At 38.1% G+C, this 13,614-nt stretch overlaps 1 protein-coding gene across 2 annotated transcripts in view; it reads left to right on the top strand.

Annotated features, from left to right (window-relative positions):
* Cwc22 (CWC22 spliceosome associated protein) overlaps positions 1-13,614 on the top strand; it is a 41,217-nt gene that overhangs the window by 14,263 nt on the left and 13,340 nt on the right. For both annotated transcript variants that reach the window (XM_076569751.1, XM_076569752.1), the window contains exons 4-12: positions 314-538; positions 2,429-2,557; positions 5,319-5,487; positions 5,810-5,863; positions 6,810-6,945; positions 7,042-7,248; positions 7,331-7,393; positions 11,209-11,313; positions 12,417-12,498. In XM_076569751.1, coding sequence (XP_076425866.1) covers positions 314-538; positions 2,429-2,557; positions 5,319-5,487; positions 5,810-5,863; positions 6,810-6,945; positions 7,042-7,248; positions 7,331-7,393; positions 11,209-11,313; positions 12,417-12,498 — 1,170 coding nt within the window. The remainder of the gene's footprint in view (positions 1-313; positions 539-2,428; positions 2,558-5,318; positions 5,488-5,809; positions 5,864-6,809; positions 6,946-7,041; positions 7,249-7,330; positions 7,394-11,208; positions 11,314-12,416; positions 12,499-13,614) is intronic.

Raw genomic sequence — 13,614 nt, 5'->3', positions numbered from 1 at the left:
TAAGGGGGAAATCTTTTGCCCCGCCCCTTGGCATTGTTATCAAAGGCCCCTTTGAAGAGACAGAAGGGACCAGTGGATTTTGATCCAGGTCCTCCTGAAGCTATCCTGTGTTTCTGTCTTTCTCCCCTCTGCTATCTTTCTATCTAAAAGCTTCTTCTTCCTTGCCCCTCCTCATAGGAACCCTTTAGAATATGGGAGCTGGCCCCCCACACATCCCGAACCACTTTTATCTCCTGTGGGCTCACTCATTCTGTGTGTAGTCCATTGTAAGAACGCTTTTATGTTTTATCCATCCTCCCACCCCATTTTCCAGAGGTAGGGACCAAGAAAAACACAGAGAAAGGAAAAGGTCCCGGAAATCCCCATCTCCTGGAAGAAGAAGCCCAGAACAAGCAGTCACCCAGAGTTCTACTCAGGAAGAACCTACCATGAAGAAGAGGAAGGATGAGCAGGATCCACTGCTTACCCGAACTGGGGGAGCGTATATTCCTCCTGCAAAGCTCAGAATGATGCAGGAACAAATTACAGATAAGAACAGGTATGTTGATATACGACACCTCCAAAGCAGAAATAGCCTCATTGAACAAGGAGCAGTCTAATTAGCGTTCACTGTTAAGAATATACTTAGTTTACCCTGATAGAGACCACAAAGTTCAGCCTCTTGTCTTTTTGACTTCAGAAATTCCTTTGGAGCATTGTATACTACTTGCTCTGATATTAACTCATAACTTTTATGTTTCTGTGTGTGTGTGTGTGTGTGTGTGTGTGTGTGTGTGTGTGTGTGTGTGTGTATGTGTATGGCTTTTTGAGTGTTGAGTGTTAGTCCTCAGGCACTGTCTTTTATTTTTTTGTTTATTTTTTGGAGTCTGTTTTTCTCAGTGTCTTGAAACTTGCCAAGTAGGTTAGGCTGGCGGGCCAACAAGCCCCAGGGATGCACCTGTCTGTATTACTGTACCTATTCCAAGTATTGTGTACCACTGAACCAGGCATTTTTTACATGGACTTGAAGGTTGAACTTAGGTCCTTGTGTTTCTGTTTGTGTGTCATAGGGCTTGACAGTGATCTTTGAAATGTAATATTGGGGAGGGTTTTAGCGATGACTTCCTTAGTGCATACTTCCTTATCATCTAGGCATTTGGTTTTTACAAAGGTAGCATTGGAAGAATTAGTGAAAAGTATTCACTTTTCCCAAAGCAGATTATTTAGTCGTGAAAGAAAAATGTTATTGATTGAATTCTTGCACCATGACAGGTACAATAGGCAGGGGAAGAGTTAGCAACATACCCAGCTTTAAGCAGTTCTGGGAGATAATTCACATTAGTGGAGGTCTGTCCATGGTCAGAAGGTGCAAGTAGGAAGGAAGGAGGAGTCTGTAGATTTTACTTTGAATGGATCCCTGATCGGGTGAAGTGACAGTGCCCGAGTTAGTGACAGTAACTGTGCTTGATGTTTGCCAGCTTCCTAGGAGGCTGTGCTTACATCTTCCTGAGTCACAGACATGTTTCTCTAGAGATAGTGACGTATCCAAGGTGTGCAGAGTGCGACACTGGATCTCCTCCGCCATAGCCGAGTGCAGCAAGCATTAAGAGTATGACTGACAGAGAATTTTGAAGCAACAACAAAATATTAATTGCAAGTGCGCTTCTGTAAATCTGCCTCTTCTCCTCATGCGTACTGACGGTTTTAAACAATGTCAGGGACCTAATAACCCACCAAGCACTGTTCTCACTGCTCTACTTGGAAGGGACTGTAGGTTCCTGGATAGAATTTAGGCAGTCTGGCCACGAATCTGGATTGGGGAAAAGGCATTTTATTTTTTATTAATCTCCAACTAAAGTTTAGCATTTCTTTCTATTGGAATTGTAACTCTCTATATAATGTATAGTCTCAATCCGTTAGTTACAGTTACTGTGAAATACTGTATGTGGCCCAACTACTTGAAATTAAAATCAATACTTAGCCTCCTACCACTTCTTGCTACTTCATGTATGAAGACACTCAGAGCATACTGTATCAAGCATGTTCTTTTCATGTTTTGAGGATTCTTTCAGTATCTGTTATGACTTTTGTAATATATGCACGTCAGGAAGCCTACTGGTTTCATTAGACTCTAAGAGAAGTATATGGGAAATCATGGTTTATTTCATCTAACGTTAAATTCCAAGAGAAGTAATTCCAAAAACCGTAAGATCCTTAGAGCTTTAAAAGACCTTGGGCATTATCAAGCTTAATGTAAAAAAAGAAAAAGAAAAAACAAGTGAGGCTTAAATGCCCAAATGTAAGTTAAAAACAGTATAGCCATCTAGCCTTCACTGGAATGCAGCTCCTGGATAGCTGCTACATAAAAGGAGGCCTTTAAATGCTATGGCAGTGTCTCAGCTCCAAGGTCCCTTGTTTGTGACTTTCCCTTTTTTTGGTCATTTTTTAGCTTAGCGTACCAGAGGATGAGCTGGGAGGCCCTGAAGAAGTCAATTAATGGTCTTATCAACAAAGTCAACATTTCCAATATTAGTATTATTATCCAGGAGCTACTCCAGGAAAATATAGTCAGAGGGAGGTAAGTACTGGTCATTTACCTGGTATATCTCATAGTAAGTTTCCAAAGAAACATAATTTCTCTGTGAACAATAAGCATTTGTTTGTTATGCTACTATATTTCAAAGGTACTTGTGAACATTTATTGAAAATGCAGTTCTTTTACATTGTAGGCTATTAAATAACTTAATACCATATTGTTCAAGGTTTGTAAAGTCAGTGATTTTTGAGATTTGATATCACAGCATAATTTTGCATAAACATTTACTTAATGTCTAATCATTTAAATCTACAAGGCATAATTTTTAAAATATGCTATTTCAAGCCACTTTAATTTTTTTTAGTTGTCATAAAATCTTTATTAACAGTGTGATGCTTCGGTATATACATCTTGTGTTGTCACAGGTGCCAGGATTTCTTCCTTAGAGCTGAGCAGTATTCCATTGTCTGTATATGAACTGTCTTTCCTCCTCTGTCAGTGGCATGGAGCTCCATGTGGCTCTTGGGGATAATGCTGTAGGGGATATGGTGTGTGGCTCCCTGGCCTCATGTTTTCCCTACCGTCTGCATAACTGTGCATTCCTATTCATAGTCCACGAGTGTTCCCTGTCCTTGCATCCTTGGAAACACCTTTGTCATTTTGATGACATCCATTGTACCAGGGATGAGATGATATATCATTTGATTTTATTCCGTTCATCTGATGATATGCGATGCTGCACGGTATCATCTATGGATTGTCTTGAGAAATGACTGGTTAGGTGTTTTGTTGATTTTCAAACTGGGTTGTATGGTTTATTACTGTTGGCTTATCTGATTTCCTTGTATATTTTGGTTTTAGCTCCTTATCAGACTTGACTCGCAGATACTTCTCTTCCTGTATTTTGTCTCATGGTTTCTTTTACTGTCCAGAAGCCTTTTAGATTGAGGTCTCATTTGTTAAGTTTTCTTGGGTTACTTGTGATTTTGGAGTTATGTTTTAAAATGTATCAATCTAGACAAATATCATGGAGCGTCCCCCAGTAGTTCTGCAGATTCTGTTTTTCTGTTTATTAATCAATTTTAAGTTGATTTGTTGGGTTGCATGAGATTAAGGTCTGCTTTTATTCTTCTACATGCTACTGTCTAGTTTTCCTACCACTACTCTTGAACAGACTACCTTTATATTGTATGTTTTGATGCTTTTGTTAAAAAACAATTAGATATAAATGTGTTCTGTTCTCTGTTGGTGTCTATAAAGTTTAGTGCCAGTACCATGCTGTTTTGATTTCTGTAGCTTCATGTAGCAATAGTCGACTTTAAATTGGGTAATATGGCGCCTCTTGCTTTGATCTTTTTGCTGAAGATTTCTTGGCTACTTGGATTCTTTTATATTTAATATTAATTTTAGGAGCTTCTATTTCCCTGAAAAATGCTACTCAAATTTTGATGGATATTACATTTGAATTTGGATAGTATGACAAGTAGCATTGCTTGTTCCTGATCCTAAAGGAGGCGTTTCTGGCCTCTCGCTGTTGAGATAATGTTCACTTTAGGTTTGTTATTATGTCTTTTTACATTCTAATTAGAGCAAAGTGAGAATGAGGTAAGACTGGGAAAGATGAACAATACATTTGAAGAAAAATGAAAGGAATCACCATTTTCTATTAGGATTCAAGCAGTTGGTGTTTTTTTTTTTAAGAATAAAGAAATGGAAATAAGTATCACATATCTATTATTTTTAAATCTGAGTGTTGTCTTCTTATGATTTCACATTACACTGATTATAATAATTAAAATAGGACTAAGCTAAGTGGAGCATGTTGTCAGGGAGCAGAAGGTTGGCCAAGAGCCTGTCTTATATATAATCTGGGTTCACTTCTTTCCTCCTCAGTGGTTTACTGTTGTATCTAAGCTGCTAAGTATGAAGTCATTTCCTTCCCTTAGTTTCTTGCAGTCCAGTGATTGCCACTGTATTGCTCAGAATAATGAGAAGTAGGTTGCTGTATATCTCTTCTTTCCTTACCAAAAACCCATGACTGTTTGAAGGTGAAACTTCATCACTGTGTCGTCACTCCATCATCACTGTATCCTTCCTTTTGTTCCTCTAAACGTACCTCAGCAGAAGGAAACAGCTCAAGTCCGTGTCCCAGTACAGAATTATTTTATACAAATGACGGACCCATGGCATCATATTGTCTAAATTTCGCTTTATATTGTCTAAATTTTATACTCATCAAACAAGTTTGTTTTTACTCCACTATTTTTGTGGTTTGGGTTATTGAAAGAATTTTCCTATGATATATTTTGATCACGTTTTTCACCTTCCCCAATCCTTATAGTCATGATTAGATGAAATGTGAATAGGAAAAGGATCTCATAGATCCGCCAGCCTCTGTCTCCCAAGTGCTGGGATTGAAGACGTGTGCCACCACAGCGGCCATAAAAGCATTTTGTTTTTGTTTGTTTATTTATGTTTTTGTTTTTACATCCCAACCAACATTTTTCTTCCTTTACTTTCCTCCCAGTCCCTTCCCCCCATCCACCTCTCTTCCTCTCTTGCTCTTCAGATATGAACAGGCCTCCCATGGATATCAGCTGGCCATGGTATCAAATTACAGTGAGACTAGGCACCTCTTTTTTAAAAAGCACTTTTTTACTGATTACTAAGATGAACTCTTTTTCCAGGAAAAATAGTAAAGATTTAGTTGTGAATGCTCTTTTATTATTCATGACCAGGGAATTAGTTTTCTTTGATTTTTGCATATTTTTCCTAAACTCTATCTTTATTATGTTTTGGACAGAGGACTGCTGGCCAGGTCCGTGTTGCAGGCACAGAGTGCTTCTCCAATCTTTACCCATGTATATGCAGCCTTGGTTGCCATCATCAATTCAAAATTCCCGCAAATTGGAGAATTAATTCTAAAGAGACTAATTCTCAATTTCCGAAAAGGATATCGAAGAAATGACAAGGTATGAATGGCTTGTAAGTAGATTGTCTCATGAGGTTAGTCCAGTAAACCAGCATCAATAAACGTAAGCATGCTGTTTGTATACAGGAGTGCATTTAACATATGCTTCATGAAAACTGTTCATTCTCCTACATGTCCTCTGGCCACTAAGATGATGACTGACTGTATACTTAACAGCTTTTATAGCTACTTCATCATATTATTGCTGGATAAAAATTACTCAGTATGTTCCTTAAAGAGCATGGTAATCCACTGTAGATTTTATCGATACAGGAAAATTGACTATAGTTGGTGAGTTAACTGTCTTTACTTTCATTTTTCAGCCACTTTGCCTGACAGCTTCAAAATTTGTGGCACATCTTATAAATCAAAATGTGGTAAGTAGTTGTCTTTAAAACCTGGTTGAATTCAGTGGCATAAGACCATGGTCTAGGTGCCATTTCCCTGCATCATAGTCTTTGATCATCTTGGTTGACATTTCAGTTGTAAAAGTGCTTGAAATGCACCTAATATTCTTGAATATAGAGAAAATCTGAATGTTGTAAGGTATTTAGTCAGGCTGATGTGATTAAACACTGTGGTTACTGAGCTACAAGTTATTCTGTGTAGAGTTTAACTCCATTTTTCTGCATTTCTTCCCTCACTCCCTCTGCCTAATGCTCATGACCACCTAATAAATAGGTGATGCTTGGTGTGAGCAGCTTGTAACAAAACAGTTTACCAGTGGTCATGCCTTTCGCTTGTTGAGTGTTTTTGTCCCTTTTATAACATGTATTTGCTTCTCCGTGGATCTTGTTCCATGACACCAACTGCGATGCTCAGCCTAGCACATAAACCAGCATGTGACACATTATTCAGGGGCCACTGCTCTTCATCCCTTACCCACTGTCCCATCAGCAAGATGGATTTGTTTAGGCCTTCTTCCTTATTTCCAGAGTGTCTCTAAATTCACTAGATATTAAAGAGATTATAAAGCTTTAATATATAACATGATAAAAATTTATAGAAAAACTATCATGTGCATTATAATCATTATAGAGTGCTAATTTATGTTTAAAAGCTTGTCAGTAGGGCTAAAGAGATGGCTCAGCAGTTAAAAGCACTGGCTGCTCTTCCAGAGGTCCTGAGTTCAATTCCCAGCAACCACATGGTGGCTCATAACCATCTATAATGGTATCTGATGCCCTCTTCTGGCATGTAAGCATACATGCAGACGGAGCACTCCTCCCTAGAAAAATACTTAAAAAAAAAAAAAAGCTTGTCAGTAACAGTTTAGTGATGTAAAACTATTTTATCTCTTTCATGTGTCTGGATTCTGTTAAGGCACATGAGGTTCTGTGCCTGGAGATGCTCACTTTGCTGCTGGAGAGACCAACAGATGACAGCGTCGAGGTAGCCATTGGCTTCCTCAAGGAGTGTGGACTCAAATTAACCCAGGTGTCACCAAGGGGAATCAATGGTAATTGCACATCCTTGGTTTGTATATTCTTATGTATTCTTACTCTAGTGTTAAGGGTGTTGTTTTTTATTGTCTTTGCTTTGCTTTTAACTTCAGCTATCTTTGAACGCCTGAGAAACATTCTGCACGAGTCTGAGATCGACAAAAGAGTGCAGTACATGATCGAAGTGATGTTCGCTGTACGGAAGGATGGATTCAAGGACCACCCTGTTATTCTAGACGGACTTGATTTAGTAGAAGAGGATGATCAATTTACCCATATGCTCCCCTTGGAGGATGACTACAATCCAGAAGATGTTCTCAGTAAGCCTAGGGTGTGTGAAGCAGGAGGTGGGACACCAGAATGTCAATGCAGGAAATTAACACTTCTTGTTTATTTTTTAAGATGTTTTCAAGATGGATCCTAGTTTCATGGAGAATGAAGAAAAATATAAAGCTATTAAAAAAGGTATGTAAAATTTGACAAAAATAGCTTGGATCAGTAGAAGCAATGTAGACAGTTCATGATACTGGCAGGAACATTTATTAATAACCCACTGATTCTTCCCAACTGAAGCTCAGCTCCAGTGAGCCTGCTCTTTGCTTCCTCATGAATTAACTTTCTTGGTAGTGTATGCTTCTGGTGTAAATTCATTCTGAATTCTGCAGTTCTTTGCCCCTCTTCTTTCAAGTTTCACCTGTCTTAAGAAACACTCATAGATTACTAGTGGCCTTTATTAGTTTTTTTTTTTTTTTCCTACACCTACAATCAGTACCACACAGCTAATACACAGCTGAGCGCTATTCGCTATTGGAAGTGTCATGATATACTGATTATTATCGTATTAATATTGCCAGATATCTGTATATCTGTGCTTTAGTTTTATTTAGAGGGTTCAGAACGTCTTCTGTTCCTGTGCAGTCTGCTAAAACTCTTCTACCCCAAACAGGTTTCTCTTCTTTGATGCAGATTCTTACAAGCTTTCCTCACCGCTGGACTGCTTCCTTTGCCGCTGAGGTTTTATTCCTTAAGCCCATTCCTGTCCTCGTTTTTGGACTTCTTTCTCTATAGTTTCCCTAAAAGGTGCCAAGTTTTTCTGGATCTCTGATATGGTTTTCTACTTTAAACTTGGGATTCCTTTAGGGTCTAGGCAATTAGCCAGTACATGGATTATACTTTTTTATTACAAGGTTCTCAAATTCTACGGTTTTGAATTCCCTTGACACTCCTTTAAAATTAGCCTTCAGAGCACTTCGGTTTATGTGTTTTATCTGTTAGTGTTTGAATATTTATGAATTTTTTTCATAAATTTTTTTATGAATCTGCTACCATGTAAGCAACATTTTTATGAAATGATTAAATTATTTTAATAAATAATGGGGCTTATTGAGAAGATGACATTTTATGGACTGAGTAGTGCCTGACCTAATAGAAAATGGGTACTCTGTCCTTCTGCATTCTGCCTACTGCAGCTCACTCTAGCTTCATTTACAATACAGTTAGAAGAGGGAAGAATATTGTGGTAGCCTTTGCAGAGAAGTGTGCTATTCTTCCTTGATACTATGACAGTAGTTAACTGTTAGTAGTTTTTTGTTATTGTTGTTGGGTTTTTTGTTTTTGTTTTTGTTTTTTTTTTTAGTTTTTCGAGACAGGGTTTGTCTATGTAGCTGTGGCTGTTCTGGAACTCCCTCTGTAGACCAGGTTGGCCTCAAACTCACAGATTCGCCTGCCTCTGCCTCCCAAGTGCTGGGATTAAAGGTGTGCGCCACCACCGCCCAGCTTGTTAGTAGTTTCTTAAAAGTTGATTTCCACTTGAAATTCTAAATGGTATTAGTGATTTTTCACAGTCAGTTAAATGTTAAAACCCTTTGGTAAATGTGTCTCTTCTAATAGCTCATTATGCCATACCTCATTTTGCAACATGTCAGTCATTTGGAACATCTTGCTTCACTGTGCTGTATATATGTATCTTCTAAATGTTAGCACATGAACATCAAAATTGAGGTAACATGTTAGGACAGTATCAAAGCTCACATTTCTTAATGTTGTCACTTGTCTCAGAAGTTTGTTCCATTATTGGGAAGCTATTGAGTTCAGAGGGATAAATACAAAATTTTGCAAAAATTAGATTTGCTCTTACAAACTTAAATTGTATCATGGTAGCAGATACTGTTTTTAAAATGAAAGTGTTACTTTGTTGCAGGAAATTTGTTTGCCAAATATCTAACAACATCTGTTGACAACATTGGCCATTTTTTTCCCAAGTAAAAATGAAAAATGTTGCTACTTTATCCTCGGCCCAGGCAGTTACCCCAGCCTTGTTCTTGAGGTTACCACTGCACTGTCCATCAATCAATAATACAAGTTGTACTGTGTTGTTCAAGTATGGAACTATAATACAATTAGTGTTGTGCATCTTCATCAAGGACAGCGACAATCAAAATAGGCTTCCCCTGCTGTAAATGTGGCGGAAAGCAGCATTGACTCCTGTTCATTGCTTAGATTGCAGCGCTCTTAACCCCCATTGCTCTTGTCTGTTACTGTAGACAGCAGTGCAGTGAGAGGGCAGATAAAACCTTAGAGTTATTAGGAAAGTAGTGTGGACCTCATAGACCATCTGACAGCTCTCAAGTTCCCCAGGGAATCGTAGACCGTTTGTTGAAACCTTGTCTTAGTCACCTATTGAAATCCAATTGCCAGTGCTTACAGAATTTTGGGAAGCTAATTCTAAAGGAAAGAGAAATGAGGAGGCTATAAACTATCAGTTTATTTGACCTTCATCTTTAGTAAAATATTCCTCTGGAACTTGCATAAAAAATGACCACAGCAGGAAGTGAGCACAGCTCTAGTAATTAGCACCTTCGAGTGACCCAGGTGTACTTGTGTATCGGGTTTCACAGCATTTGGGAAAACAGCAGGAGTGCCTGGCTTCCTACTTTTGAATACTAAATAGTTTCTTCTTTTCAAAGTCTGTTCTATTGTATAATCAACTTGACCCTGGATTGTTTCTTAGAGTTGCATTTGCTAAAAGTGTTTCTAAGATTTGTAGGTCAGGTAAGGGCTAAATGACAGCTCTACAGTCTTATAAAAGGATTAGTTCTTTGCTAACATTAAATATATGGCTCCTGACTTACACTGCTATGCAAAATAGAAAGAAATGAGGATTTTCTAAAATTGAATTAAATTGGGTTAAAACCTCAGTGATTATCATAATAAATTAAAATGCCGTGTTGGGCAGTTCTAACAGTACCACTGTGAGCTACAGTTGTGCTCTCTGCCATTTGCACTGTTGATGTGGTAGATGGTTCTATGTGACCTTTCATGTGCATTCATTCAGATAGGAATGCAAGTTGCATTTTAAGAATAGTGACAGTTTTACCAATTTTGCTCTGTTTTAGTTTTGCTCATAAAAAAACCTTTAGATGGTAATATTCAATTTAACAATTGTATGTTTTAATTTAAAATTTTCAGTCTATTTATTATTTAAAGTGAATACATAAGTTTTGGAATGATTCTCCCATATCATTCTGTATATTCTTTTTTTTATTCTTTTTTTTTCCCCCTCCAAGACTTTTTTTTTTTTTTTTTTTTTTTGGTTTTTCGAGACAGGTTTTCTCTGTGTAGCTTTGCGCCTTTCCTGGAACTCACGTGGTAGCCCAGGCTGGCCTCGAACTCACAGAGATCCGCCTGGCTCTGCCTCCCGAGTGCTGGGACTAAAGGCGTACGCCATGACCGCCCGGCTCTTCCAAGACTGTTTCTCTGTGTAGCTTTGCACCTTTCCTGGAACTCACTCTGTAGCCCAGGCTAGCCTCGAACTTACAGAGATCCGCCTGCCTCTGCATCCCAAGTGCTGGGATTAAAGGTGTGCACCACCACCACCACCACCACCCGGTCATCATTCTATAGATTCTTAACTCTACATTCTTGTGTTCAGTATACAGCCTTAGCTTTCATCATAGACTGCCCTCTTTATTAAGATAGCTTTTGAACTTTGAAATGCTAGCTTTGGACTCCAGTTTTTTCCCAGTGCTCTTGCCCACTCAGAAACCATCATGTGCCTTTCTTTTCTTCTTTTCATTCCCTAGTTTCATGAGCACGTTTTATCTGACAAAGAACAATACATACAATTTCCTAACACCAGATCATTCTAATTGCTTTCTTGCTATAACTGTTGGCAGGTAAATAGTTGAAATTAGATTCGGTGAAATGAGAATGAACTTCTCAGGATGAGGTACATGTATCTAGCTCATTCATTTTTTTTTTCTTCTTAAACTACTTTGTAGAAATTCTTGATGAAGGAGACAGTGATTCCAACACAGACCAAGAAGCTGGAAGTAGTGAAGACGAGGAGGAGGAAGAGGAGGAAGAAGGAGAAGAGGAGGAAGGAGGTAAAGTGTGGCTTTTCAAGTATGCTGTCAACACTTTAGGATTAAGTGAATTCTGCAGTACCTCTCCAAAATCCCTTCTGCACTCACTGAGAAGGATTGTGAAGAATGCCACTGGCGGTTAGTGGGGGAAGCCAGGGTGACTGTTCAGTATCCGTTAGGACAGAAAACTGCCCCCTTTCTGTCCCCAGAAGGATTTCCCAACAACATAATTTTAATTTGGTATTTTAGACCTTCAGTTCTAAAGGTACATTCATGTTGAGCGTGTGTGATTTATGTAACCTTGGCAAGAGTGTGACAGATGTGAATGACTAGATATTTGCTGTTCATTTTGGCAAAAGAGGGTAGGGAGGCCAGCAACTGTATTTGTACAGAACAGTCTTGGTGTTCTCCTCTTCAGCTCTGATTACATCATTTGCAGAAAAACAAGCTCAGATCTTTCCTTTGGTTGAATATTAGTAGTACAGCAACATATATAAGCTGGGTGTTATTTACATGAATTACACATCTGGAAATACTGAAAGTATGTTTTTCTTCTTTAGGGTAATATGTTTTACGGTGCAATTGTTCTGTAACATTTTATAAAAAAATAGAATAGGTTGGATTTTTCCACTGTTGTCTTTAAGTCATCTAAATAGCTATATTATATTTTCCTTTAGAAGTTTTTTGTTTTAAATGGAAGTACTATTTAAATACAAATTATTATGTACAAGAAATGTTTTCTTGCATACGTGAAGAGATTTTTGACAAATGCACATTTGGACAGAGCCAACCTGCCACAACCCAGTATTCTCTTAACCTGAATTTCAGCCCGTTTAGTTTATCTAACTAATCAAAATTGTATATGACTCCAGAAATAACATTTAGTGAAGCATCAGTGTAGAATAAAACCTCCTGTGGTGTCTAAATGAGTTTGTAACACGGAGACAAAAATTGTTTTTTGGCATGGTTGTGGACTCTGATCTAAGAAAATGCTAAGTCAGAAGACTTATAGTTGCTCCATTAATTATACAGATACTAATTTACAAAAGGAAGACAATGTTTTTGTTACTGAATTTGATCATAGAACAAACATTTTTATAATTGTTATGTTTAATTTATTTCAGGACAAAAAGTAACTATTCATGACAAAACAGAAATCAATCTAGTCTCATTTCGGCGTACAATATATCTAGCAATTCAGTCAAGGTAAGACTCTATAGCTTAATTATTCTTTTATTTTGGGTAAGAGATGGGTAACAGGATCAGCGATACAGTTTAGGGTCTGATGACAGACAATCCGACATCATTTTGGCATTGTCCTAACATCTGCCTCAACCCGTCCTGTACCCAGCTCAGAGGTCCCTGCACATCTATTCTGTCCTTAGAGGTAGATTGTCTCAGAGTCCTAGTTGTGTTACCTGAATAGACAGATGCTGCTTTCATTTCAGTGTGTCATTTCTTGTAGTTAAATATTAGGAATGAAACCTCAAATAGCCAACTCTGTTTAAAGACTATCACCGTATTGTTAATGAGAATTTAATGTTTCGTTTTCTGATGTGGTTTTTAATCCTCACTCTTAGTTGAGAACATAATTGCTGTGCAGATGCAGGTAGATAGAAATGGAGTTGCGAATTACACTTTGAAGCCCCTTTGAAGTACCAGGCTATTTCCTTTGGAACCTGGGTGTTTGAGGAAATATACCCAGGAATGATGAGTGCTTAGTCCCTCTGTTACTTTGATGAGAATCAGTTTATTGATTGCATCTCACACAGGAGGAGGGATGTTTTCCCATTTGGGTTGTTCTAGGTTCTTTGTGTTTCCATTGCATATGGTGATTCATAAGTAGGAGTCGTCATGTTTTCATTGTCTTAAAAACTTCAGATAGAGGAACCTTCAACAGCAGAACACCAATAAGAATTTTGTTGTTGTTTATCTTAATCTATGTTTTATTCTTTCACATGGAAAAACTGCTTCTATGCAACTAGAAGATGTGAGTTTTTTAGAGTTTGAGTCCTTGCTGTCATTTTTAGAAATTATCATTAATCAGCACAGAAATGGGTCACTCTAATGCTGCTGTCAACACTGTGACTGGGAAGAGTTGTAGTGCAGCTGAGTAATGGTGTAGAAGGACCCCTTGTCTAAGTTGCCTTGACTTTGCTAATCTCTAAATCAGAGAAATTACCAAAAAAAAACAAAGCACTGAGACAGGAGGCAGCCACTTTTCTGTTTTCTTTTTCTTTTCTTTTTCTCTTGGTTTTTCGAGATAGGGTTTCTCTGTGTAACCTTAGCTGTCCTGGAACTCGTTTTATAGTCCAGGCTGGT

This window comes from Peromyscus maniculatus, chromosome 4 (genome assembly GCF_049852395.1).
Source record: "Peromyscus maniculatus bairdii isolate BWxNUB_F1_BW_parent chromosome 4, HU_Pman_BW_mat_3.1, whole genome shotgun sequence".
NCBI lineage: Eukaryota > Metazoa > Chordata > Mammalia > Rodentia > Cricetidae > Peromyscus > Peromyscus maniculatus.
Note: the sequence above shows the minus strand (reverse complement) of the source record. Positions and strands in the feature narration are given on the sequence as shown.